This window comes from Myotis brandtii, unplaced genomic scaffold (assembly GCF_000412655.1).
Source record: "Myotis brandtii unplaced genomic scaffold, ASM41265v1 scaffold53, whole genome shotgun sequence".
NCBI lineage: Eukaryota > Metazoa > Chordata > Mammalia > Chiroptera > Vespertilionidae > Myotis > Myotis brandtii.
The window spans coordinates 273,831-300,871 of NW_005369942.1; the positions used below are offsets into that span (position 1 = coordinate 273,831).

Here is a 27,041-nt window from a genome sequence, read left to right on the forward strand (position 1 = left end):
CCCCCCCCCCCCCCCGCACAAATTTCATGCACCGGGCCACTAGTCAGTGATAAGAGAGAATCATTGATCGGCTGCGTGTCCTACACTGGGAATCAAGCAAGCAATCCAGGCATGTGTCCTGACAGGGAATCCAACTGTGACCTCCTGGTTCATAGGTCGACACTCAATGACTGAGCTACTCTGGCTGGGTGGTTTTACATTTTTAAAGGACTGTAGACAAAATAAAACTCCAAAGAATATGTGTGTGTAGCTTGCAAAGCCTTTAAATATTTCACCTGGCCTTTTCCAGAAGAAGTTTGCTGGGCCTTGTGAGACTAATTCAGTCATTGTTTAGGTTAACAAATTTGCTTATTTGTTAAAATGTGTTTGGTGACATCTTTTCGTTCTTGTAGGCCATGAATATCGTCACCTCAGTGCTGCTGCTTTATGCCAAAGAGGAAGAGGCTTTCTGGCTCCTGGTGGCTCTGTGCGAGCGCATGCTTCCCGACTACTACAACACCAGAGTTGTTGGTAGGTGGTAGGTGGGGACGTACTTACCTTTTCCTCCACATCTCATCAAGAAGGTCTTTGTTTCTACAGCCCTGATGCTGGCTAGAACACAATTTCCAGCCACTAATTAGGCAGGAAAGTTTCAGACTGCCCCAGTTTTCCACAATGGGAACAAGAGGGCTGAATTTGATAGAGATTGTATACAGTTAGACAGAGTCCGTCTCAGCATCAATTGTGAGCCATTTGCTGGGGTGCGTTAGTAAGAAGGTGCCCTTGTGCCCTCTACTGCAGGTGCACTGGTGGACCAGGGCGTCTTCGAGGAACTGGCGCGAGACTACGTCCCCCAGCTCTACGACTGCATGCAGGACCTGGGCGTCATTTCCACCATCTCCCTGTCTTGGTTCCTTACCCTGTTTCTCAGCGTGATGCCCTTTGAGAGTGCCGTTGTGGTGGTTGACTGTTTCTTCTACGAAGGCATCAAGGTCATATTCCAGCTGGCCCTGGCGGTGCTGGATGCAAATGTGGACAAACTGTTGAACTGTAAGGACGACGGGGAGGCCATGACCGTTTTGGGAAGGTAGTGTACTAAGGCTCCTTGAAAATCACATCTGGATCTTCCCTGTTACTTCTGTTTCCTCCTGGGTTTCATGAGTCTTAATTGGCTGGGTGGTAATCATCATGCCCACTTCTCTTGGTGGCTGAGTATTCATTTTCTTATGCTTTGTTTTAGAAGTTAAGGGAATTTGACTTCATTAAGGAAATTCTAGTCTTTTGTTTCCAACTGCAGAGTTTGCAGAAAATGTGTGAACTGTGATGGGAGAATTCCAGCTTAGCCTCCTAGTGACTTAGCCTCCTGATTCGTTTCTTCTTCCAGGTACTTAGACAGTGTGACCAATAAAGACAGCACACTGCCTCCCATTCCTCACCTCCACTCCCTGCTTAGTGATGACGTAGAGCCTTACCCCGAGGTGGACATCTTCAAACTCATCCGAACCTCCTATGAGGTAAGACTTGCTTCCTGGCTCAGTGTCACAGCGCTCTGAGAGTGTCACTTCCGTTGCTGACCCCTGGGGGTACCTGCTTCCTTTTACCTGCCGAGAACTAGTTGCTGGAGCAAGTAGCTACCTCCCAGCTAACATCTGTGAGCTGCAGAGATGGACACTGAATGGGGTCCGTGACTTCTGCTGGCTGTAATGTAATACCATGGAGCATATGGCATGACAGGTTCTCACCCTCCAGTTCTTACGCCCACCCTGAAACTTGGTTGAGTGGCTGCTCAGATTCAACTCTGGGTGGACTGAGGTGCGGCTGTTGAGAGCAGGCCTGGGGAGATTGACCTGCACACACCAGTTCACTTCCTATTCTCATGCCAAGTGCTAGGTCTTCTCTGAAGTAGCTAAGCCAATCCTCTTCAATCCAGGGCACATAGAATACCCTGCACCATCCTGGAGAAGAACCAGCCCTGTGAATCCTCTAGAATTGCTGGGCCTAGTTGGGAAGCTGCCTTCTGGCCCACCGTGACCCTCGATCTGGTCTTGAATCACAAAGTGGAGCTGCTCAGGGTGAAGGAACCACAGTGTCATGCGTCTCATAGCATCTGGTGGTTTGTGAAGCTCCAAGCACTCAGTGCCCATTAATTCCTCATGGTTTATCTTTTTTCCCCTACTTAACTTTAGACTTGGTGGCTTTCAATCCTTTCAAATCACTTAAAAAAATTTGTAAGCCAATTTTAAAAAAATATAAATTCACAGGCTCCATTGCAGACCAATTCTATCTGAATCTCTGGCATGAGGCCCAGAATAAGCATTTTTTAAAAAATATATATTTTATTGATTTTTAAAAAAAATATATTTTGTTGATTTTTTACAGAGGAAGGGAGAGGGATAGAGAGTTAGAAACATCAATGAGAGAGAAACATCGATCAGCTGCCTCCTGCACACCCCCTACTGGGGATATGCCCACAACCAAGGTACATGCCTTTGACCGGAATCGAACCTGGGACCCTTGAGTCTGCAGGCTGACGCTCTATCCACTGAGCCAAACCAGTTAGGGCAGAATAAGCATTTTTTAAAGGTTCCCCAGCTGATTCCAGTGCCCAGGGAGGGCTGAGAGTCACTGCCCTAGTTGCAGAATGGGGCCACTCGTCACAGAGCCGATGATAACCTGGTTTGGATGGACGCATGACACCAGAGGCTCGCCACACATTTCTGTGCTCCCGGATCATCAGCCTGGAGAATAGAAAAGTAGGGGAGATACTGGAGCACATTCAGCTCTGAGACCTGGTCAAGCACCCCTCAGTTGTCGGGAGGTTGCTCTGATATGTTGATCTAATTTCTCATCAGTTTCTGGTGAGGAGAGATGATAGCTTAATTCATAAATGCCTCGAGGGGGAGAACCTCACTCACGGTGTGCCCTCCCCAGCCCCCACTGGGAGGGATTGTAGTGACGATTGGACTGACAGTTTTCCTCTGAGCGGGACCTGTGGGTGATGCTCTGCAGTTCTGTGGAGTTACCCAGAAGGAAAAGACGAAGTCCCAGCCTCAGGTGGACTCAGACACCGAGGTGACCTTTCTGGAGGGCCCAGGACACAGTAAATTACTCAGCAGCAATGAACATGAACAATTTGGATAAATCTCACAATCCTCATGCTGAGTGAAGTGAACCAGAGCCAAAAGAGAACATTCTGTGCCATTTCATTTATATGACGTTGAAAAAAACAGAGCTTCCTAATGTTCCAGACGGCTCATATGTACCAGGATTGTGTCTCCATCAGTCCTGCAGACACCACACTGGGTGCTTTAGCAGGTTTCTCAGAAACGCCAATCTTGCTCTCTTCCAGAAATTTGGAACGATCCGGGCAGACTTGATTGAACAGATGAGATTCAAACAGAGACTGAAAGTGATCCAGACGCTGGAGGACACCACCAAACGGAATGTGGTGAGTCCTTGGACAACCAGACTGTGGCCTCTTCCCCCCCACCTTCCTCGCACTCCTGCCGGCTCAGAAATCCCTGCTGACACACGGGCAATGGCTTAGAAGAAAGTCAGGAACTTGCCCAATGTGACATTTTGGAGTTTATGAAACTCGTTGTATTTGTTCTTTTTATAGGTGCGGACCATTGTGACAGAAACGTCCTTTACCATCGATGAACTAGAAGAACTTTATGCTCTTTTCAAGGTGAGTTTCAAAGTAAATTTGTGTACATTCAGGGGATTAAAAAATTCACTTTAATAATTGAATTCTAGATTTTTCTGTTACATTTTTAAGGGAAAGCGTGAGTTACGGTGTGCATAAATAAGAAGATAGAGCTGAGAGCATAAAAATGGAATACTAATATGAAAAATAAACATATTCTTCTAACTCAAAGTGGATGTGTTAGCTTTCTTCTACTCCATATGATATTTTATCAATTTCCTTGGACTTACTACTTTATATAGGGGTGCACAAAAGTAGGTTTACAGCTGTGAGTACACAAAACAGTTTATTCTTGTATTATTCTAATCATAACCTGCATGTCTTTTCCCATTCGAACCTACATTTTTGTGATTTCCATTTCGTAATTCAGCCCATAACAGAAAATATTATGTTATTGAAGTAAAGCAATGCAGATTTTTTTTCTTTAGAAAAAAATAGTTTAGTCATAGCCATCATTATGAACATCTTAGGTGAAAATGTGCAATTGACAGGGGAAAAATTTAAAAGATGCCTTTTATGCAGGTACCAATTTTATCACGATCTCTAACTGGGTAGCTTGTATACAGTGTCTTTTACTGCCAGAAATAAACTTGGCTGTATTGAGGACTGTGAAGTTAGTACAGGAACAGTCCTGGCCAGTGTGATTCAGTGGTTGGAATGTCGGCCCGCCCACCAAGGGGTTGCAGGTTCAATTCCCAGTCAAGGGCATGTGCCTAGGTTACAGGTTTGATCCCCGGCCCAAAGATAGTATGAGAACAAACCATAAAGGCACAAAGATAAAGGTCCGAGTTGAACATGAATTGACTTTAGAATCAGAATGTGATAGCTGTATTGGGATGTTCTATTTATTTTAGTTTCACTGATGTTGGGCATACTGACCCCGGTAGGTGCTCCAAACATGTATGTTGAGTACAGAAGTAAATTGTGATTATCAATCTCATACACACTCTACATGCTTTGGATGTGGGCACAGAGAGACTGAGGTTTCATAGCAATGTCGGGCATACTGTCTGACCCCAGTATAGGTGCTCCAAACATGTATGCTGAGTACAGAAGTAAATTGTGATTAATTATCAATCTGGTACACACTCTACATACTTTGGATGTGGGCACAGAGAGACTGAGGTTTCATAGCTGGTTAGTGATGTGCTTTGTCCACCCAGCCCTATGACCCACAGAGTGGACAACAGCGCCCCCACCAGCCTCCATTTAGCACTTGAGAGTGAAGTCTCCATAGTGTGCCATTTACCCGTATCGCTGAAGCCCTGCAGCTAATCGCTTGGTGTAAGTGGTTATCCATGAGAAAAGGGTCCCTCTTTGTTTCTTAAAGGACAAAGATAATGATCCAAGTTGAAGCAAAACAAAAAAATATAATGATCCAATTGAGATCAGATTTTGAAGGGATTCTGAAGACCGGGAAGAGCTCTGCTTCACAGGGGAGTGGGGAGAGAGGGCCAGGATTTGGGGTAACTAAACAGAATTGGGAGTAGCAGCTGGAGGCAGCAAGACCATGGACAGATAATGGAAAGGGATATGCATTAGAAAGAGGAGGCCGACATAGGGGAACACCCGGAAAAGGAGGGACGGGGCTGGCGGTGAGAAGTCCCAGCTGCAGAGATCAGTGGAGCCACTTCTTACCTGAGCACCCTTCACTCTCGACCCTGCGCCTGCAGGTTCAAGGTGTGTCATCCGTACCCTTAGGTTGTGCCTGAGGAAAGCCAGCGTTTCTTACGCTCAGTAACCATGCCCTCAGGGTGTGTTGACAAACACGAGTTCCCCACCCCGAGAAAGAATCCGAGACCCTCATTGGTGGCAGGGACGGGAAGGAGTCTCTGTGCAACCAAGATAAAAACTTCAGTTATGGACTCTGTCTTGAGTCTTTGAACACTAACTGGCTTTAACTTATTAAACACTATGGAGACATGACTATGTGTCAGACACCCACCCTACCAGACCTTTCAGCTCTTCTGGGGGGGGGGTCCCTATAGCTGCAAAGGTAAGATGCCGTCCTCTCCAAGGCACATACTGTTGGGCTTTGGGCTGCCACCCTATCACAGACTTGGTGGAAAATGTGGTCCAGAACCCCTTTGCCCTAGTTTCTTTTGAACTCTTTCCAGTTCATCACTTCGGTTCTTTTTCAATCTCTGCGCCCCATCTCCAGATGATGGGCTGTGGGATTCAGCCCAGAGCAGGGCGATGATGATCTTCAGGGCTTGTCTTTCCTGAGGGTTATGAGCGCCGTGAAAGTGTCTCTACCACATTCAGGCTGGTTTCAAAGTCCCGTGGGTGCCTTAGTTAGGAGGAAACCAGAGGCCCGATGCACGAATTCATGCACGGGTGGGCTCCAGCCAGCCTGCCCTGATTGGGGCCTATCAGGGGCGGGGCCCGCACGGGGGAGGGGATGTGGGAGGTTGGCTGGCCAACCCCACCCCCTGGTCGAACTTCCGGTGGAGGGGACAATTTGCATATTAGCCTTTTATTATATAGGATGCCCTGGGTAACCTTTATCCACTGACATCATTCAGGTAAAGGGGACCCCTCCCAGGGATGTGTCACCAACACGTGCCACCCAGAGACGGGCATCACTGGTGATAGATCAGAATACAGTACAGCCCCTGGGACTTCAGCCTCCACCTCCTTCCTCTGACATCACCCCTGCCTCCGCCCGTAGCCTGGAATGCGTCCCCAAGCCCCGGTGAACTACCACAGCCTCCCAGTATTCTCCCAGGGACTACATTGCAGAAAACCTGGTTTTGCCTCTGTTTTCCACCTCTTCTTCCTCCTCTCATCCCTACTCCTCCTCCCCTCTTTTCTAGGTTGTTAACTGCAATTCCCAGTACACCACTGCGATAAAGACATTGGTCTTTGCTCCTTTGTAAGTGAGAGCAAAATGGAATTGCTTCACACTCACAACAGACTCCCTCCCCACCTTTTCATAACCTCTGGGCGAGGGGGAAAGAACTGTTCTGAAAGTGCTTTGCTCTGTGGTAATATTTATACATGCTTATAGTGAAATAGTAAAACAGGGAATTAAATAAAAATGCAGCCGTTTTCATGGCCATCTCCTCCCCCACCTACCACCCAGCACTAACGTGTGTGTGTAGGGGGGTGGTGGGGGGGGTGAGGAGGGCGGATTCTTCTGGTCCTTTCTATATGTGTGATCTTTGCGGTCTTCCTAGAACAGGCATCTGTTTCTTCCACAATCAATATGACCTCAGGAGGAGAGAGGCTGCCTCCCTTCCAAGGATGGAAACAGGAAGCTCTCTCTGCTCTGCTCCTCCCCACAGTGGCTCCTCCCCCTGCCTGCCCTAAGCTATTTCAGATGAGAGAGAGGAGGGCCACCCACTCGCAGCTTGAATGCTGCATGGCTAGGATGATGTTTGTGTGATTTTGGTGACCAGGAGGCAGAGGGTTTATGGGACAGTAAATTATGAACTGGGACACAGAATGTCATTATGGCCGGCTCTGGCTGACCGGTTGGATGACCTGGGGCCAGCCAGCACTGCGCACCACAGGTGTTACTACCCTGTTGTAACACCTGGACTTTGTCATTCTCACCCAGAGAACAAAGTGGTCACATGGCCTAAATGACGAATGCTTTTCAGGTTAACGTTCTCTTTATTTCTTTTAAATAAAAAAAAGTGTTCGTCTTCATGGGAGTTATTTCTTAAAATGCTTGGAGGGTGTGCATAAGAGGAAGAAGACTGGGGTGGGGGTTCCCTTTCTTCACCTACTCCAGTAACTGAACTGGATCTTTCCTGCCCAATGTTAACTGCAGAGATGGTTGCCATGGAGCTGGGGCGGTTGAGAGGGGTTCAGGTGGAGATAGAACAGGAGGAGGAGACAGAGGAGCCCTGAGACCAGAGCGGTGCCCCAGGAGGTGCACACGGGTTGACCAGAAGCCTGTTTCCAAACGTGAGGGCGGCCTTTCTCCCTGGCACCTGCTCTGAGGTGGAGTCCTCCGAACCGTCCTGTCCTTTGTGTTTTCAGGCAGAACATCTCACCAGCTGCTACTGGGGCGGGAGCAGCAACGCGCTGGACCGGCACGACCCCAGCCTGCCTTACCTGGAACAGTACCGCATTGACTTCGAGCAGTTCAAGGGGATGTTTGCTCTTCTCTTTCCCTGGGCCTGCGGAGCTCACTCCGACGTGCTGGCCTCCCGCCTGTTCCAGTTACTAGACGAAAACGGAGACTCTCTGATTAACTTCCGAGAGTTTGTCTCTGGGCTGAGTAAGGATGTGATGTGGCTGCATGACCTGGGAGGGCACGGCGGGTAGTGTTGGCTGGCCCCAGGGCCACAGCCCTCACTGCCTCAGATGATTGGGGTTAGAGGGCAGAGCGGCACATTTTAGGGCTTGCAAACTGATTGTAAAACTCATTTTGAGCTCATGGATATACTATATTATTAAATCATTGTCTTCGACATTAGATAGGCCCCACCACTAGTTAAAAAAAATCAGAGAATTCGCAAGACAATAAAATGCCAACCTCAACACTGAAACCACAGACTGTGATAACTTTACTGGAGAAAAAGAAATGTATTGTTGGTGTTTCCAGGGTTCAGAAAGCCCCAGTTCGGGACGCCATTTATTGTTGGCGCTCTAGTCCCACTTTGGGCGTCCATTTATGCCGGGGTTCATGTCCCAGCATCAAGAAGGGTTCAGGAATCTGGAAAAGGGGCTGCGCGTAGATGACATAGAAATCCAGAGAGTAATAAAGAGTCCGGAGACGAGATAATTTTGAAAGGCATTGGGGGTCAGAGGACCTTCAGCTAAAAGGAACTGAAGAGTCCCTCCTTGTCTAGGACCCTTGCTTTTATTAACACAATTTGTCCTAAGGCAAGGTGGAGATAATACACTTCAAAGGGTAAAGTTTCAAAGGGTACAGAAGCATTGTCAGTTTGGGGAATAGCCTTTGGCTGTTCAGGTGTTTGGCCAGTAGGAGGCAATAACATGTAGATTAAGATGCCCTTTAACTGTCTGGCAGCCACAATCAGTTTCCTATTCAGGTTTGGGGAAACGTCTCTAGCCATTCCCAACAGGTGACTACATGTGTGACTCAACCCTGTTGAGTCCCCAAGTCTCATCAACCTTTTGATGAAACTCTTGAAATTATGACATGCTGGAATTGGTCTACGGCAGAAATGTTTGGGCAGATTGCTTGTCTTTGACCAAAAAAAATTATATTTTTATTATATATAAAATGTTTCATTAAATTTCAAAGAAGCATTTCATGATGTTTTTAATAAAGGCCTGAGAGACCCACACAGCTCCGCAGTCTGCAGGGCAGCCTTTTCTCTGGTTAGCGAGGAGTTAGCGGGGAGGAAGGACCAGGGCTCACGAGAAGGCACACCCACCCCTCACCAGCAGCGTGTGGTTTCTGCCTGGCAGCCTTGCTGTCTGACCTGCTCACTGCCCTCTATCCTAGTGGACTCTCCTTCACTTGGCATTGAGGGGAAAGGCCACCTCGTAGTTGAGCTTGGCCGACAGATACGAGTCCTGGGTGTAGCAGGCATTGTCAGGCTGCCAGAATGAGAGAAGAAGGAAAAACGTTCTTTTCCTAATTGTGCCACTTGGTGACCTTGGGCCACATACTTTAAAAGGACATGCCCAGGAAGGATGAAGGTGGCAGGCACAGAGCCAATGATGGTTCCAAAAAGTGCCCTGAATCTTTCAGAATAGTGATTGGAAGGCCAGAGAAAGCTGATGGTCTTTAAAAAGGCGAAGAGGTGTAGATGAGGTCCTCTTAGGTAAGAAAAAATTACTTGTGTAAAGTACTCAAAAATATGGGGACATGGAGGAACTGGCCTTGGTTAAGGGCAGGCACTGTTCTGATGCTGTGGACTTTGTCCTTAATCACTGCATCCAGACAACAGTTCTTTGAGGTCACAGTAGTAATGATGTCTAACATTTACACAGCATTGACTCTGAGCCAGGCATTGCCCTCATGCTTCGTGTGCATTTCCTGTGCCTAAAGGACACGGCAAAGCTGTAGTTCAAACCCAGGCCTCCTGGAGGCACAGTGTGTGCTGTTACTATTACTACCTATGTGCTTATTATTAGATTTCTCATTTTCAGTTAAAGAAATGGAAGCTCAGAGAAGTTAAGTAACTTGCTGGGACATTCATCTGTTATTGAACTGAACTGGATGCACATTTAGCACATGCTGGGCCCAGGGTTCGTATGAGTGCTGTCTCAAAAGCTCATTTTTTCCTAATTACTCCATGCCAAAGGCAGCAAACACGATGTGTTTTTTGTTAGTTTTTGTTTTGTTTGTTTTTAGCGAAGAAGGAGTTATTAATTTTTAAGTACACATAGAATATACTTAGGTATTTGGCTTTTTAAAAAAGTAAGACAATCCAGACAAGGCTAAGGACCCCTTTGACCCTACCCTAACTTACTATTATATTGGTGACTATGAAAAAGGGTTGTTCTTTTAAAAATTATCTTTGAACAAGAACAAGGAAGAGGAAAAAGAGAGGTTCTGCATATAGAACGTTAGAGATAAATAGAAATATTTAATTTACTTAGTGCAGTTAACTCCAATAAGAAAAATACTTTACAAAATCATCAATAAAGGAGAGTCCAAAAGAGAGAAAATGTGGAAAAAGAATACGTAAGCCTCTTAAAATGCAGGGAGTTCTTGAGCAGAGCAAGTCACCGCCCAGATGACTGGGAGAATTCTGAGCTGTTGTTGGGCACATGGGTCAGGTACTGTGATGGAGACAGACAAGTTGGCCAGAAAAGCGAAATTCTGTTCAAGTTTTTAAAAATTAAAACATGAAAGTTGCTGAAGATGGATCTGTAACTTTAATATCAATCCCCAGAAAGATTCCTCTAGAAATCTGAACAAATTAATGGTCTATAATTAAATTAGAAATAAGGGATTGCTATCAGCAGCCATGAATTAGCTGTATCTCCTTCTCCAGTTGTGTTGCCGAAAGGTAAGAGTCTCTAAACACATCACAGATGCCGTGACGCAGCTGGTCGTTGGACACATTACAAAATCCGCCATTATCCAGAGCCCTCTGCCACTGGAAAAAGTTACCTCCAAAGCTAGTCAGTCAAAGAAGTAACTAGGTGCACCTCATTGTGAATGGAGAAGGTGGGAGCATCTGGAAGTCGGTGATTGCGTGACTGAACACTGGCCCCAAAGTGCAATGTTGAATGAGTCAGTTTCAACTGAGAGTTCTCTAGTACCTTGGGCTCGGTGTGAACCTCTGATTGTTTCCTACCTGACTCTCCCAAGGTCACAGACTAAGAACAAAGGGTTTGAAACCAGGAATCCTGGTTCCAGAGCTCTTGACCCAAACATGCCCTGGCCAGACCTTCTGTGACCTCGAGTCTTGGTTTCCACTTGTAAAAAGTAGACTTTTCCGGGGAATGCTAAGCCTGGAGGAGTTTGTAACACACGGTGCATTTCATGTTGGTGTTTTGGGAATTCTAGGTGCTGCCTGCCATGGGGACCTCACAGAGAAACTCAAACTCCTGTACAAAATGCATGTCTTGCCTGGTAAGTGAGCCACACACAGCGGCACATGCACGTAACCATGACCTGTTTGCCTCTTTTCGATACACAAAATCACTCACTGGTCACTAAGAGTGAACTGAATAATGACGCTCTACGTAACTTCCTGAGTCAGCTCCTTGAGTCTGCAGTCATTTACCTGTCAAAGTATGAGTTGTGTTGACAGCAAAGAGCAGTCTCTGTGAGAGAAAGAATAACTAGCATTTGGCAGCACATGAAATTCCAGAGACTCTGAGACGCTGAAGCTAGGGGCAGTAGTTCTAGCCCTGACAGAAACAAGTAGGAAAGATGGGTGAGAATGTAAATTTTACACAAGGTTGGCCTCCAGCTGGGATCTATCTAACAAAACAATTAGAGACAGAGTTGGCGCTAGGATAGAGACAGGGTAAAACTTTAGGCTGTGACCCTCCCCCACCTGGGTACCATTAGTGCCTCATCCTGTCCTGGGTCACTTCTTTAACGAGTACAGCACAGGGTCAGCAGTCGAGGCCCTGCCTGTGTGAGAATGACCTTTCCCGCCCTCTCCAGAGCCATCCTCTGATCAAGATGAGCCAGATTCTGCTTTTGAAGCAACTCAGTATTTCTTTGAAGATATCACCCCAGAATGCACACATGGTAAGTGGCTTTTTTCACCAGGGTACTATATTTCTCTTCCACAGAGCCCTCTGCCACTGGAAAAAAGTTACCTCCAAAGCTAGTCAGTCAAAGAAGTAACTAGGTGTACCGGTTAATAATGGAAGATTTTGTAATCAAAGAAAACACAATTTCAAGAGAAACATCAAAAGTGCTTTATTCAAAGTAATGTCCATCACTAGCTACACATTTCCCCCATCTTTCAGGTAATTTGTGGATACTACCCCAATAGAAATTTTCTTGTTTTGAGGCAAACCCATTCAGACACCCAATTTTCCACTTCTTTGTACATTTTGAAATGCTGCTCAGAAAGTGCATGTGCCATGGATCGGAACAAGTGGGAATCTGAAGGAGCAAGGTCTGGTGAATACAGCGGGTGGGTTAATACTTCCCAGGCAAGAGCTTTTAACGTGTCTTTAACTGGTTTTAAAGTATGTAATGGTGTGTTATCGTGAAGCAAAATTACTTTGTGTGTCTTCTGGCACATTCTGGTCGTTTCACGATCAAAGCGTGGTTCAAATTGACTATTTGTTGTCGATAGCGATCAGTATGAATGGTTTCACCTGGTTTTAGAAGCTCATAATACACCACACCTTCCTGATCCCACCAAACACAGAGCATTGTCTTCTTTCTGAAGCAATTTGGCCTTGCAGTCGATGTTGATGGTTGACCTGGATCAACCCATGATTTTGTGCATTTGGGATTCTCAAAATAAATCCACTTTTCATCGCCAGTCACAATTCGATGCAAAAAAGACTTTTTTTTGTGCCTTTGAAGCAACATTTTACTGATAACTTTCCGGTTTTCCACTTGTCTTTCGTTCAGTTGATGTGGCACCCATTTTCCTTCCTTTAAAATCTTTCCCATTGCTTGTAAACGATCAGAAATTGTTTGCTGAGCAATGTTTAATCTTTCTGCAAGTTGTTTTTGAGTTTGACACGCATCCTCATCCAATAATGCTTGTAATTGTTGGTCTTCAAACTTTTTCGGTTGACCTGGACATTCTTTGTCTTTCACATTGAAATCATCGCTTTTAAACCGGCGTTCACAAGTATCTTGAGATGGAGCATGTTCATCATAAGCTTCCTGAAGTGTTTAGCAGCACTTTTCTTCAAAACAAAGTAATGAATTAAAACTTCCCGCAAATGCTCTTTTTTTGGCACAAAATTGAACATTTTTAAGCGTAAAAACATCTATGATATTAACACCTTCAGCAAATTTGACATACGAAGTTTTGAAGCTTGTTGTCAATACAACAAAATAGCATACATATCAAATCGTGTATATATCAACATATGTGTAACTCCATCTAGTGAAAAAAATCCGCATTATTAACTGGTACACCTAGTATATGGCTATGCTTGCTTGATATGTTACTTGATAAGATTTTTGAATTTGGGCAACTATTGGGGGGCAGGTACTTCAGCCTACTGAAGGGATCATGGGCCTCATGTCCACTAGCTTAGAGAAGACATTCCGCCAGGCTGTACACTCTGCTCCCCTCTCCCTGTCGGGTCAGGCTCAGTAAGCTCGTCATGCTGTTACTATGCTGCTGTCCACAATCCGGACAAGCATTATATCAGAAAGTGTTCTCTCAGATCCGCCTTTGCTCTGTGATAGATGTCTGCAAATTCCAGCCCGTGGGGCCAGATCTGGCCCACGGCCTGTTTGTACAGCCTGTGCACTCAGAACAGTTCTGACATTTTTAAAAAATCACAAGTAATCTTTCATGACGTGGGAAAATTATATCAAATTTAAACTTTAATGCCTATAAATAAAGTTTTTTTGGAACACAGCCGAGCTATTATTCATTTGTATGTTGTCCACAGCTGCTTTCATGCTACAGAGGTGGACTTGGGAGCTGGGGCAGAGACACACTGCCTGCAGGGCCTAAGATAGAGGGTGGGCGAAAGTAGATTTATACTTCTGAGTACGCAAAACACAGAGTTTATCTTTGTATTATTAGTTGTTAATTATTGTACTGTTTTTTATACGAACAACTACCTCACCCTGCATTTACTGTCTGGCCCTTTACAGAAAAAGCTTGCCTAGTGCTGCCTCTGTGGTTGTTAGGTCCACAGAGACATGATCCATCTCGTTGTGTATATCCCTGACTTATTACATTAAGTCCCATACTGCTTTGTCTTGCATAATTAAGCAGCGTCTCTCAGCTTGCCACTGCAGTGGGTTATCTGCCTTCTAATTCATCCTGAGGCAGCTTCATGGCTTGCCCAAGTCTGACAGTAAACATGGGTTGATCCTGAGTCCTTTTGCCTCTTAAATCCTGCCATCCCAGAATAAGCACAGCTGAGACCTGCCTTTAACTGTGAGCCCTAAATCACTGAGTAGAGGAGTGAGCCAGACCCAGACTCATTATTGTTGGCACTAGGAATTGAGGGTCAGCGCTTTGGACAGAATCTGTATACTATTACCTAGGTGACCTCAGGCAGCCAACTCCAAAGGTACTATTGCTTTGTGTTGAAATTTTAAAAACAGATATAACATATAAAATAAGTTAAAGATATCTTTAAAGCTTGTAATACAAAGGTAACTAATAATATCTTGAAATATTTCTTTTCAGTCCTTTTTATTCATATATGTAATTATAGTCATATATATAAAATTGGGATCAAACTGCCTCTGCAGTTTTATATCCTGTTGTTTTTTGTTGTTGTTTTTTTCACTTCACATCCAGTAAGCATGCTACCACATCATTAAACATTCTCTAAAAACATGGTTTTAAATGGTTGTATGCTATCCATTGCATGGGCTTACCGTACATTAGTTTTGAATACCTATACTTGTTGGCTAAATCATTTCAACTAGAAGAGGAGAGGACTTTCTCAATGACACGTAGTCCGTTGTCCTCACTCTGTCTTCAAAGCCACTGGGATTGCTTCGACACTAAATGCAGTCAAGGTCAGATACCGGGCAGTCAGTCAGACCCCTTGTGGATGGTTGAAGAAGCGCTGCAGGCCCTCCCACCGCTGACACTGACGGAAGCTGGTGCTGTCCTCTCTCTTTCAAAGTGCCCGTGTGCTTTGTAACCTCCCATTTCAAGAAGGAAAAAAAAAGTCAAAAGTGGTTTCCCGGAAAGTCATATTTTCGAAATGCCAGATTATAAGTCTAAAGGAGTTTTGGAACATATAACATTTGTTTCCTTTATCAACTTGGATTTCCGTTTGTTTTTAGAAAGTGAGTTTTTGGTCTTTTTCGGGGCCTGACAGAAAATCCGTCTCCTGGTTGCAAAGCTAGGATGGCAGTGTAACAGGGGGGGCGGGGGGGGGGGACGGGAAATCAAGATTCGCCGGAGCAAGCGCCTCCCCTTTTTCTGCCCTGAAGACACCGTGTTGTCATCCCTTTATTTCCTGGTTGTACACTAAACCCCGGTTGTGATAAAGCATCCTGAGGGGGGTGTTTCTTCACCTAGAAATAGGGTTTCAGATAAATTACGGGACAGCCCGTAAAATTTGATTTCAAACAAGCAGTCGGCGGTTAGTTTATTCGCCGGAGCAAGCGCCTCCCCTTTTTCTGCCCTGAAGACACCGTGTTGTCATCCCTTTATTTCCTGGTTGTACACTAAACCCCGGTTGTGATAAAGCATCCTGAGGGGGGTGTTTCTTCACCTAGAAATAGGGTTTCAGATAAATTACGGGACAGCCCGTAAAATTTGATTTCAAACAAGCAGTCGGCGGTTAGTTTAGCATGTGTGTCCCAGGCACTATTTGGGACACACACTAAAACACGATTTGTTGTTGATCTTCAGTTCAAATTTAACTCAGTGCTGGGTTTTTGTTTTGTTTTGTTTTCTTGCTAAGTCAGACAACCCTACCTAGTGGTCTCCCTGTTTCCTACTACAAATGCTAAATGGACAGGTTCATTACGTAACAGTCTACTTTTTCTTCTGAATATTCCTTGGCAGTGGTTGGCTTGGATAGCAGAAGCAAGCACAGCGCAGACGATGGCTTCGTTACTGTGAGTCTGAAGCCAGACAGAGGTACAGACTCCCTTCTATATGTTTACCTTCCTGCGGGTTGGACACTGTTTCTTGGTGTTTGAACACTTCTTCATATCTGGGTTTTAGGGAAGAGGGCAAATTCTCAAGAAAATCGTATTTATCTGAGGCTCTGGACTACAGAAAACAAGTCAAAATCAAAGAATGCAAAGGATTTACCCAAATTGAATCAGGTAAGCTCTTGACATTTCAATTCATTCATATTAAACCTTACTACTCTGTTTCCTGGTCGTAGATAAATACAGAATAAATACCCCTCAAAGGCAATGGTAGCTTGGGCACTTAGGTAGTATCTGTTTACACCTATTTTGTGCATCAAAAATACGCTCAATTGTGAGAAAATGACCTCTCAGAGAAAATGTGAATCACAAAATATCCAAATTTTTAAAAAAATATATTTTATTGATTTTTTACAGAGAGGAAGGGAGAGGGATAGATAGTTAGAAACATCGATTAGAGAGAAACATTGATCAGCTGCCTCCTGCACACCCCCTATTGGGATTGTGCCCGCAACCAAGGTACATGCCCTTGACCGGAATCGAACCTGGGATCCTTCAGTCCACAGGCCGACGCTCTATCCACTGAGCCAAACCGGTTAGGGCAAAATATCCAAATTTTGAGAGTCCACACCTCATCCCAGTCATTAAAAACACCCTCAGATACTCAAAAGACCAGGCTGAGCTGTTTTCAGATCTCTGCTCAGCTATGACAATGTCTGACATTTTTTTCTTCAAACGCTGATGTGTAATGAGGGAGACGAAACAACACAGGTAATTAGAACACAGTATGGACGTGCTGACTTTTCCTAATGGAAAACAGATAAGCCATGTGGGTGGGGTGGGAAGGCATTTCTCTGTCCAGGGGCCCCAGCAGAGGTGTCCTGGGGGAGAGGACCTGAGCTAACCTTGGAGAAACTGACATGCCTACCCAAGGGTGTCGGTGTTAAATGACATGAGATCTGGGATTTCCCTGAGATACTTCAACAGAGGAGGAAAACGTAACAAAGCAACTGTGTAGCACAGTCAGTCTTAACTCTAAGGACGGGTATGTGAAGGTTCATCATTTCATTCTTCCCGCTGTCGCTGATGTTGCAAGTTTTTAAAACTGTAACAAATGGTGCCCTTTAGAGAGCGCGTCAACCCCCCCATGCACAGGACTTTCCGGGGATCTTTCAGGAGCCCTAATGCCAGATGGATGGCTTTGCAGGTCGCTTCCATCCTGTCCGTACTCCCCCGGGGATGGTGACTCTCTTTGTGCTTCCCCACATCCCTCCCAGGGGCAGTTCATCGAGCTGTGTAAGACGATGTACAACATGTTCAGCGAGGACCCCAACGAGCAGGAGCTGTACCACGCCACGGCGGCGGTGACCAGCCTCCTGCTGGAGATCGGGGAGGTGGGCAAGCTCTTCATCACCCAGCCGGCGAAGGAGGCCGGCGGCGGGGCCTGCACCCAGGGCATCCTGGGGGTGCCCTTCTCCAGGAAAGGGCCGGGCCAGCCTTACGGGGCGGAGTCCGCCGAGTCCCACCCGGCCAGCTTGGCGGGTGACAGCGAGGAGCACTCCCTGGGAGGGCAGATGGAGGACATCAAGCTGGAGGACTCCTCGCCCCGGGACCACGGGGCCTCCTCCTCCATGCTCATCTCCGACGACGACACCAAGGACGACAGCTCCATGTCCTCGTACTCGGTGCTGAGTGCCGGCTCCCACGAGGAGGACAAGCTGCACTGCGAGGACATCGGGGAGGACACGGTGCTGGTGCGCAGCGGCCAGGGCTCCACGGCGCTGCCTGGCAGCACCTGCCTGGACCGCGACTGGGCCATCACCTTCGAGCAGTTCCTGGCCTCCCTCCTCACGGAGCCCGCCCTGGTGAAGTACTTTGACAAGCCCGTGTGCATGATGGCCAGGATCACTAGTGCGAAGAACATCAGGATGATGGGCAAGGCCCTCCCCTCGGCCAGTGACTACGAGATCTCGGCCTTGTCTGGCTGACCCGCCTTCCCTGGGAGGGGCCAGGAAAGGGTCTTTTTTATGTTCTTCTGTCTTGAGGTTTCTTTCTTCCTTTTAAATTAAATATTTATTAGTACCCAGCTCGAAACCTCGTGTTTTCATAATATAACACAATGCAAACTGTGGGAGAAATATTTAACACCTTGCTGTAGGTATAGGACTCTCTCTTGTTGGGGGAAGGGGGATTTACCAGAATACAGTATATTCAGTGAATTCCAAAAAAATATGAATCTGTCTGTGATATGTGTGTATTATAACTTCTTAGTCTTGCTGTGGAGCTGTAGACATGGTTTAAAAAAAAATAGTGCTGCTTAATGCTAAATAAGGCAGCAGCCATTTGTGTATTTGGGCTTTTTAAATAAAATCAGAGCTGTAAGGAAAAGGAGATGTTCTTAAATGGAATGGGCATTGTCAGCTGGAGTAAATCCTAGACCACTTTGGGGAGCATTAAAACTATTTTTTAAGATTTGAAATATATTTCATAAAAAGTCCTCTATTCAAAAATTATATTCCGCAGATATTCCCCTCAAGGGAAAAACATTTGAGGTCCTAAACAGTTATGAACGTGTGATTTTTATATGGTGCCAGATTAACGGTTCTATTTGGTCAATTCGGACACAATTTTGCATTCAAAAAGCCAGCTATTATTTGTGTCAGCTGCCAGAATTCAGAGAAAAGGAACAGTCTTTTGTTACAGAGAATCAAAGTGGCGATGAAGATGACTGAGGGCTCAGGATTTTTTTTGCAACGAGAGGGGAAATAGAATAAAAGTACTGATGCTTCTGATCCTGGATTTTCAGCTTCTTGTTACTCATTACAAATAAAGCAAAAAATATATAAATAAACTTTACCATTTCCATACTCTTCGTAGATTCCAGAAATTTATACCATGTATCACATATGATCATCTTTCCGATTAAATCAATGTAGAGATCACGTAAATGGGGGGAAAAAACCTGCAAGATAATGTAACTGAATGTTTTAAAGCAGAATTTGTCACTTTATATAAAGCATAGTATGCTCTGTCTGTTTCCTGAATGGATGTGGAAATGAAACTAGCACACCTGCACTTTGGAGTCATGCTTCTTTTTTATTACTGTCCTCACTTCAGATGCTGGAGGTTTCCCCCTTACTGTGGAATTCGTCACCATGGTCACGTTTCCTTTGCTTCTTCAGGATATTCCTTTCAACACATTCCTTTATGTTACTGTACATTGTGTCCTTATTTTAGCTGTCGCCGTTTGGTTTTCAGTTTTGTTTACAGAATGATTTTTAAACTGTCAAATGAAGTAGTGTTAACCTCAAATAAGATCAATGTGAACAAATAAAATACATCAGATACTCAGATGTGGCTTTTATGGGCTTTTGAGTTCCTGCTTATGGCAATAACATTCTTCTTTTAACAACATTGCAGGGGAAATTATATTAGGCAACCATTTTGACTAAATAAACATTTTTCCAGGCAAGTGTTTTGAGATAAATACAGTGTGTAGTGATGTGCATATGAAGGCATGCATTTAAAACAAGGAAAGGAATTTTTTTAGTTATCTGCTTACTTAACTCATCCTGCATAAGTGAGTAAAGGGTGAAAATTCCTGTCCCATTCTTTTTTTTCAGTGTTTTAAATCTTCATTATTGAAAGTATTTCATATGTCCCTTTCCCCCCATCCCCCCCATTGACCCCTTGTAGCCTTCCCTCGCCTCCCGCCCCAGGCCTTCACCGCCCTTGTTTCATTAGTTCACTGTAATGCCACCTTGTTTCGTTATTGCTAGTACCCTGTAATACCATTTGTTATGTATTTTAAGCGAGTGACTAGCCATTTGTTTGACTTGACTCTAAGATTGTTACACATTCTTCCATCATGTGTTTCTATCTTTAAAGTCACTTAAAAGATACCTCAGGAAATAACTCTTTAAAATTCTATTCTTTCAGGTTGAGGGTGGGGGATAAGCATGTGTTTAAATGTGTCACCCTGTCCTGGCTGGTGTTGCTGAGTGGTCACAGCCTCAGCCCACCGGTCAAGGGCACATACCTGGGTTGCAGGTTTGATCCCCTGCCCGAGGCCCCGTTGGGGCATGTGTGGGAGGCAACCAATCGATGTGTCTCTTCACATCGTTTCTCTCCTCCTCCCTCTCTACCTCCCTCCCTTCCACTCTCTGAAAAGCAATGGGGTGGGGAGTGGAGGGGTTGCGGGGGGAAATATCCTCGGGTGAGGATTAACAGAAAACTAAGTGATAAATGGGTAGCCCTAGGAATGAGAGGAGCCGGAACTCCCGTTGTCACGGAGAAAGGCGCTCTGACCCTGAAAGTATGTGTCTCCTGATGCTGTGGTGACGGTCATCTGTGCCAGCACGTCACGGTGCTTCCAGCGTGGCAGCTGCTTACGCTCTCAGGGCTGGTGTTAGTCTGCTTGCTTTATAGGATGCGAATGGAGGAGCCCTGAGCTTCAGACGTGACAGTCCAGCTTGGTCTCTGAGACAAGTAGGCTTGTCAGCTCATTCCTAAGGCAGGCAGTGCGTTTCAAGGAGCATTTTCTAAAAAGAAAAAAGATTATAAAGTTCCTGTCTAGCTTTTCATGGTTGGATTATGTCTTTTTAGTATCTCCGTGGGTTATTCTCTTCGATTTCAATGCCTTGTGATTCACCTTCTGTGAGTGGTCACTTCCATCTAGCTCTTATGATTTGTTTCCCGTGCTCATGATCGCTCCACCCCCAGGGCCGGTGGGCTCAATGTCTCCGTCCGGAGAGACTGGACCTGGCGTCCTGGTCAGCTCCTGCTGCAGAGCACGGCCTGGCCTCAGCAGAGCAGCTTTCAGAGAGGAAACCGTGAAAGAGAACACTCCCCGGGGAAAGGAGGAAACCTGGAGCCAGAGTGCTGGGCAAGTGAGTACCAGGAACAGTGAGTGTTCAGTGAGTGTGCAGGAACAGTGAGTGCGCCAGGAACAGTGAGTGTGCAGGAACAGTGAGTGCACCAGGAACAGTGAGTGTTCAGTGAGTGTGCAGGAACAGTGAGTGTGCAGGAATAGTGAGTGTGGCAGGAACAGTGAGTGCGACAGGAACAGTGAGTGCGCCAGGAACAGTGAGTGCGGCAGGAACAGTGAGTGTGCAGGGATAGTGAGTGTGCAGGAACAGTGAGTGTACCAGTAACAGTGAATGTGCAGGAACAGTGAGTGCACCAGGAACAGTGCTTGTGCAGGGATAGTGAGTGTACCAGGAACAGTGAGTGTGCAGGGATAGTGAGTGTGCAGGAACAGTGAGGGCACCAGGAACAGTGAGTGTGGCAGGAACAGGGAGGGTGCCAAGAACAGTGAGTGTGGCAGGAACAGGGAGGGTGCCAAGAACAGTGAGTGTGGCAGGAACAGGGAGGGTGCCAAGAACAGTGAGTGTGGCAGGAACAGGGAGGGTGCCAAGAACAGTGAGTGTGGCAGGAACAGGGAGGGTGCCAAGAACAGTGAGTGTGGCAGGAACAGGGAGGGTGCCAAGAACAGTGAGTGTGGCAGGAACAGGGAGGGTGCCAAGAACAGTGAGTGTGGCAGGAACAGGGAGGGTGCCAAGAACAGTGAGTGTGGCAGGAACAGGGAGGGTGCCAAGAACAGTGAGTGTGGCAGGAACAGGGAGGGTGCCAAGAACAGTGAGTGTGGCAGGAACAGGGAGGGTGCCAAGAACAGTGAGTGTGGCAGGAACAGGGAGGGTGCCAAGAACAGTGAGTGTGGCAGGAACAGGGAGGGTGCCAAGAACAGTGAGTGTGGCAGGAACAGGGAGGGTGCCAAGAACAGTGAGTGTGGCAGGAACAGGGAGGGTGCCAAGAACAGTGAGTGTGGCAGGAACAGGGAGGGTGCCAAGAACAGTGAGTGTGGCAGGAACAGGGAGGGTGCCAAGAACAGTGAGTGTGGCAGGAACAGGGAGGGTGCCAAGAACAGTGAGTGTGGCAGGAACAGGGAGGGTGCCAAGAACAGTGAGTGTGGCAGGAACAGGGAGGGTGCCAAGAACAGTGAGTGTGGCAGGAACAGGGAGGGTGCCAAGAACAGTGAGTGTGGCAGGAACAGGGAGGGTGCCAAGAACAGTGAGTGTGGCAGGAACAGGGAGGGTGCCAAGAACAGTGAGTGTGGCAGGAACAGGGAGGGTGCCAAGAACAGTGAGTGTGGCAGGAACAGGGAGGGTGCCAAGAACAGTGAGTGTGGCAGGAACAGGGAGGGTGCCAAGAACAGTGAGTGTGGCAGGAACAGGGAGGGTGCCAAGAACAGTGAGTGTGGCAGGAACAGGGAGGGTGCCAAGAACAGTGAGTGTGGCAGGAACAGGGAGGGTGCCAAGAACAGTGAGTGTGGCAGGAACAGGGAGGGTGCCAAGAACAGTGAGTGTGGCAGGAACAGGGAGGGTGCCAAGAACAGTGAGTGTGGCAGGAACAGGGAGGGTGCCAAGAACAGTGAGTGTGGCAGGAACAGGGAGGGTGCCAAGAACAGTGAGTGTGGCAGGAACAGGGAGGGTGCCAAGAACAGTGAGTGTGGCAGGAACAGGGAGGGTGCCAAGAACAGTGAGTGTGGCAGGAACAGGGAGGGTGCCAAGAACAGTGAGTGTGGCAGGAACAGGGAGGGTGCCAAGAACAGTGAGTGTGGCAGGAACAGGGAGTGTGCAGGAACAGTGAGTGTACCAGGAACAGTGAGTGTGGCAGGAACAGTGAGTGTGGCAGGAACAGTGAGTGCGGCAGGAACAGTGAGTGTACCAGGAACAGTGAGTGTGGCAGGGACAGTGAGTGTGGCAGGAACAGTGAGTGTGCAGGAACAGTGAGTGTGCCAGAGAAACTGCAGACCCACCAGACCCTCCCATCCAGCACGACTCTGGGCTGGTCTGGGCAGGAGGGCCATACGCCACAGGAAGTACCGCAAGGCAGCCACAGGCAGTGAGACGGCTGACAGTGAGTGTGCCAGAGAAACTGCAGACCCACCGCACCCTCCCATCCAGCACGACTCTGGTCTGGTCTGAGCAGGAGGGCCATACGCCACAGGAAGTACCGCAAGGCAGCCACAGGCAGTGAGAAGGCTCGCCCCCCACCACGATGCCCTTGCCCCACATGGGTACACAGGTGGGGAACCCTGGCAGGGGGCAGAGGGCAGCTCCCACAGTCCAATCTCATCACAGCAAGTAGGGAGCAGGCTAGGTTTCTCCTCCCTTTCCTGTCCCCGGAGATGTAGCAGCCACCCAGTCTCGGGCTGGCCTGGGCCTAGTCACTGACTACAGCTTTGCCTAAACCTAGAGCTGCTTGGTCTTTTTATTTTTTTTTAATATATTTTTATTGATTTCAGAGAGGGAGGGAGAGATAGAACCATCAATGCTAAAAGAGAATCATTGATGGGCTGCCTCCTGCACAGCCCCCACTGGGGATCGAGCCCGCAACCCGGGCATGTGCCCTTGACCTCTTGGTTCACAGGTCGACACACAACCATGCCAGTTGGGCAATCTGCCTTCTTTAGTCACATCTGGGCTGCTGGCCACACTCCCATCAGCACCAGTGCTCTCTTCTCACACACCTTCCCTGACATGTGAAGTCAGCACTCTCAATAGTTACTAATCTGATCGATGAAAGACATTTGTTTTCCTTTGAACTTCCCTCATAGCAGTGAGGCTGAGTGATTTTTGAAGTGTTTCCTGGTCCTTTAGATTTCGTTGGGATTTGTCTTCTAACTTTTGGTGTCTTGTGTTCTACAATAGTGTGCAATTTTCATGAGATCTTTTTAGGTAGATGTGGCTTCTGTTTTTTGTTTGTTTGTTTTCCTACTTCTTCAATGCCATTCTCTGTGGCAACAATGAGAGAATAACATGAAAGAGGATGAGGAGGTTATGAAGCATAATAAGTTGCTCCACCCTCGCTGAAGATCAGTGACTTTTCAAATGGAAGGTACAAATGTTTAAGTGATTCTTTATATTTTATTGATTTTTTTACAGAGAGGAAGGTAGAGGGATAGAGAGTCAGAAACATCGATGAGAGAGAAACACCGATCAGCTGCCTCCTGCACACTCCCCACTGGGGATGTGCCTGCAACCAAGGTACATGCCCTTGACCGGAATCGAACCTGGGACCCTTGAGTCTGCAGGCCGATGCTCTATCCACTGAGCCAAACCGGTTAGGGCATGTTTAAGTGATTCTTAATAGCCATTTGTAGTTCCCACAGAGCAGACCTGCTGCAAAGCCTCCAGTTCCACATGTAAGTTGCATCTGAATTAATAGCTAATCTATTGTGTCCCACTAGGGGGTGATGTTGAGCTAAAGACCCTTCCCTGTGACATTCAATAGATTCCTGGTAAAGTTTTGTTTCTTCATTCAAAACTGAAAAGATAAATTCCTCCATAATGCTCCAGACAACTAGAGCAGAAAGGCACGGGCAGAGCTTTGAATTCAAGGGCCACTGAAATGCAGAGCTTAACAGAACCTCTGCCCAGGCAGCCCTCAGCAGAAACTGCACTTGATTCCATCGCCAACACCAAAAGCCAAGGATCAAGAAGAAAAGATTAAATGGAAGAGAGATGTTGTCTTTCATGATGCAAACATTACCTAACATTAAATATTTCCCCAGGATTTCTTTCTGCTTAACATGTAATTTCCCCTGGGTCTATGACCTTAAGGTGGCAACATTTCCCTCCCCAGCCCTCCAATAACACATTTCCACCAGCCAGTCTCCTGGGGCACAGAGTGCCATCCTCCATGGCTTAATGCACACCCGGCACCTCCCACGGAGGCCAGTTTCCTCGGCTCCCTCTACAGGATGTCCAAAAGTATGACCTAAGTCAGGTTGCCCTTCAACCTCAGAAAGATCGACCTCCCCAAGGTCATGTTATCCTATGGCACACTTTTCCTTTTCTCTGCGATGGAGGCAACCTCAGTTGCTCTTTTAAAAGCTGCAATCGTGTCCTTTTGCCTGTATGAGCCTCAGAGGCACTTGAGGAGTATTGGTGAACACCAATGAACTTCCTAATTCCAAGCTGACTGACTTCAGCCCAATTAGCTACAGTGAGAGCTCTAAACTCTGGTTGTAACAGCAGCCAAACGTTCTACCCACAGTATGGCAAAACCCGTATTTACGGAGTAAGATTTTACTGCAGAAAAGAATCTCAAAGATCTCAGTCCAAATGCCTCAATCTTGCAGAGGAGGAAACTGTGCCTCGGAATATTGCACTCCATTTGATGGAATAAAAGTGAATCTGGCAACTCTTCCGTTTCAAACGTATCTCATTTCCAGACATCTAAAGAAACAGAGCGTTGGATGCTGGAATTCCTCGGAACCTTTGTTAGGCACAAATATTAACATTCAAGTTCTCTCTTTGAGAATTGCTAGCATTTCACAGTGCTTTTCTCCACTGCCCTGGGGGGAGCCTGGCCTCAGGCAGTCTTCCCTCAGGGTGTCTGTGTCCCGCTGGGTCTTAGTATGAGCTGGACAGATGGGGGCTGGTGTCCCTTATACTCCCTCTGTGCCCACAGGCCACCTCACCCCAAGAAACATCAGAATCATGTCACCGTGGAAATTTAAACTTCTCTGCCGCTTCTCACTATTTACAGTAAAAAGAATCCCCTTTGTCTTTAAGTGACAGTAAAAATTGCTCAATTGGTACCAACGATGACTGTAGTTTATAATACTGTGCTGAATACAGGGAATTTGCTAACAGACTCGACTTTGGGTGCTCTAAATACAAAAAAATAAATAAAAGAGAATGGTAGCTGTGTGAGAAGATGAACATGTCAATTGGCTTGACTGTATTATAATCATTTCACTATGTATGTGAATATCAAATCATCATATTATACACCTCAAATATATTTAATTTTTATTGGATGAAAATAATGAGATCATTAGGGTGGGTCTTAAGCCAATGCTGGTGTCCTTATAAAAAGGGACACATGGACATGTGCACAGGTACACACACACACACACACACACACACACCCTGTGAAAAAAGGCAGAGATCATCAGGGTGATGCTCTAACTCCAATGATTACCCCAAACCACCAGAAGCCAGGGGAGAGCCATGGAACAGATTCCCCCTCATTGCCCTCAAGATTCCCTTCCCAGAGCTGCATAAATCTATTTAAAACAGAATTATCTTTGTCACTTCCCTGCCCCCGTCCCCTGCCTGGGTAACTCCTACTCGCTCTTCAAGACTTGGATGTGTGTGCACCTTTTCCAGGAAGCTCCCAAATGCCCACAGTCAGAGTGAGGTGGCCCTCTCCCCTGCTCCCCAATCACCTGGGTACATCGCTAACACTGCCTTTAGCATATTGTATCACAATCTCTTCACGTGTCCGTCTCCTCAGACCTTCGCACAGTGTATGCAGTGGGTGCTCAATAAAGGCATGTGGAATCAGGCATTCATTGAATCAATCATTACTCTAAGAATGCTAGAACAGCTCCACCACAAACGCCCCTTCATACCCTACCAAGAAATACTGAACAAGGAAGTTTAGCCAAGGATCTATCCAAAGAGGGTGCACCTCACAAGGTCAAAGCCCAGGAACCTGGAGCAGAGCACAGCGCCACAGGGCAGCTTGAAGCAAACCAGACTCCCCAGAGCTGCTTCATTGTGAAACTCAGCTGGGCAAACCCCCCGGGAGCGTGAGCAACAGGTCATCCTGCAGGTCAGAGGAAACTAGTGGAGAGAAAGCTTCATCTCTTGTGTGAGACTCAGGCATTTAAAAATCTGTCACGTATGTGTTTGCAACAATCATGTTAACCACACAAGTAAAATGTAAAAGAAAGCTTTTATGGCACTTTAAGCACACAGACATATTTGCACATTACAAAGCATGCATAGCCCTAGCTGGTTTGGCTCAGTGGATAGAGCATCGGCCTGCCGACTCAAGGGTCCCTGGGTTGCAGCTCAATCCCCAGTAGGAGGCGTGCAAGAAGCAGCCCATCAATGATTCTCTCTCATCATTGATGTTTCTATCTTTCCCTCTCCCTTCCTCTTGAAATCAATAAAAATATATACATATTTTTAAAAGGGGTGCACACAGCCCAGGTGTTTCTCTTCCCCCTCCTTTCCATTTTTTGCTTGTCTTGTTTGTTCATTTGTTGCTTTCAGTTTAATATCCCACATAGGAGTGAATCCCTCTTATTGTTAATGTCAGGGCTTCATCTTTCCCAGGCCCAGGACCAACAGTTCGTCCCACAGGGGCTACCGCAGCCAG

General features: G+C 46.6%; 1 protein-coding gene across 1 annotated transcript in view; it reads left to right on the forward strand.

Moving 5' to 3' along the window:
• Nucleotides 1-19,213, forward strand: part of TBC1D9 (TBC1 domain family, member 9 (with GRAM domain)) — a 114,299-nt gene extending 95,086 nt beyond the window's left edge. Inside the window, exons 11-21 of the mRNA XM_014548949.1 lie at nucleotides 393-510; nucleotides 781-1,066; nucleotides 1,364-1,493; nucleotides 3,329-3,427; nucleotides 3,599-3,667; nucleotides 7,676-7,916; nucleotides 11,133-11,198; nucleotides 11,742-11,828; nucleotides 15,769-15,843; nucleotides 15,931-16,034; nucleotides 17,138-19,213. Coding sequence (XP_014404435.1) covers nucleotides 393-510; nucleotides 781-1,066; nucleotides 1,364-1,493; nucleotides 3,329-3,427; nucleotides 3,599-3,667; nucleotides 7,676-7,916; nucleotides 11,133-11,198; nucleotides 11,742-11,828; nucleotides 15,769-15,843; nucleotides 15,931-16,034; nucleotides 17,138-17,848 — 1,986 coding nt within the window. The 3' untranslated portion in view covers nucleotides 17,849-19,213. The remainder of the gene's footprint in view (nucleotides 1-392; nucleotides 511-780; nucleotides 1,067-1,363; nucleotides 1,494-3,328; nucleotides 3,428-3,598; nucleotides 3,668-7,675; nucleotides 7,917-11,132; nucleotides 11,199-11,741; nucleotides 11,829-15,768; nucleotides 15,844-15,930; nucleotides 16,035-17,137) is intronic.
• Nucleotides 19,214-27,041: the final 7,828 nt, after the last annotated feature.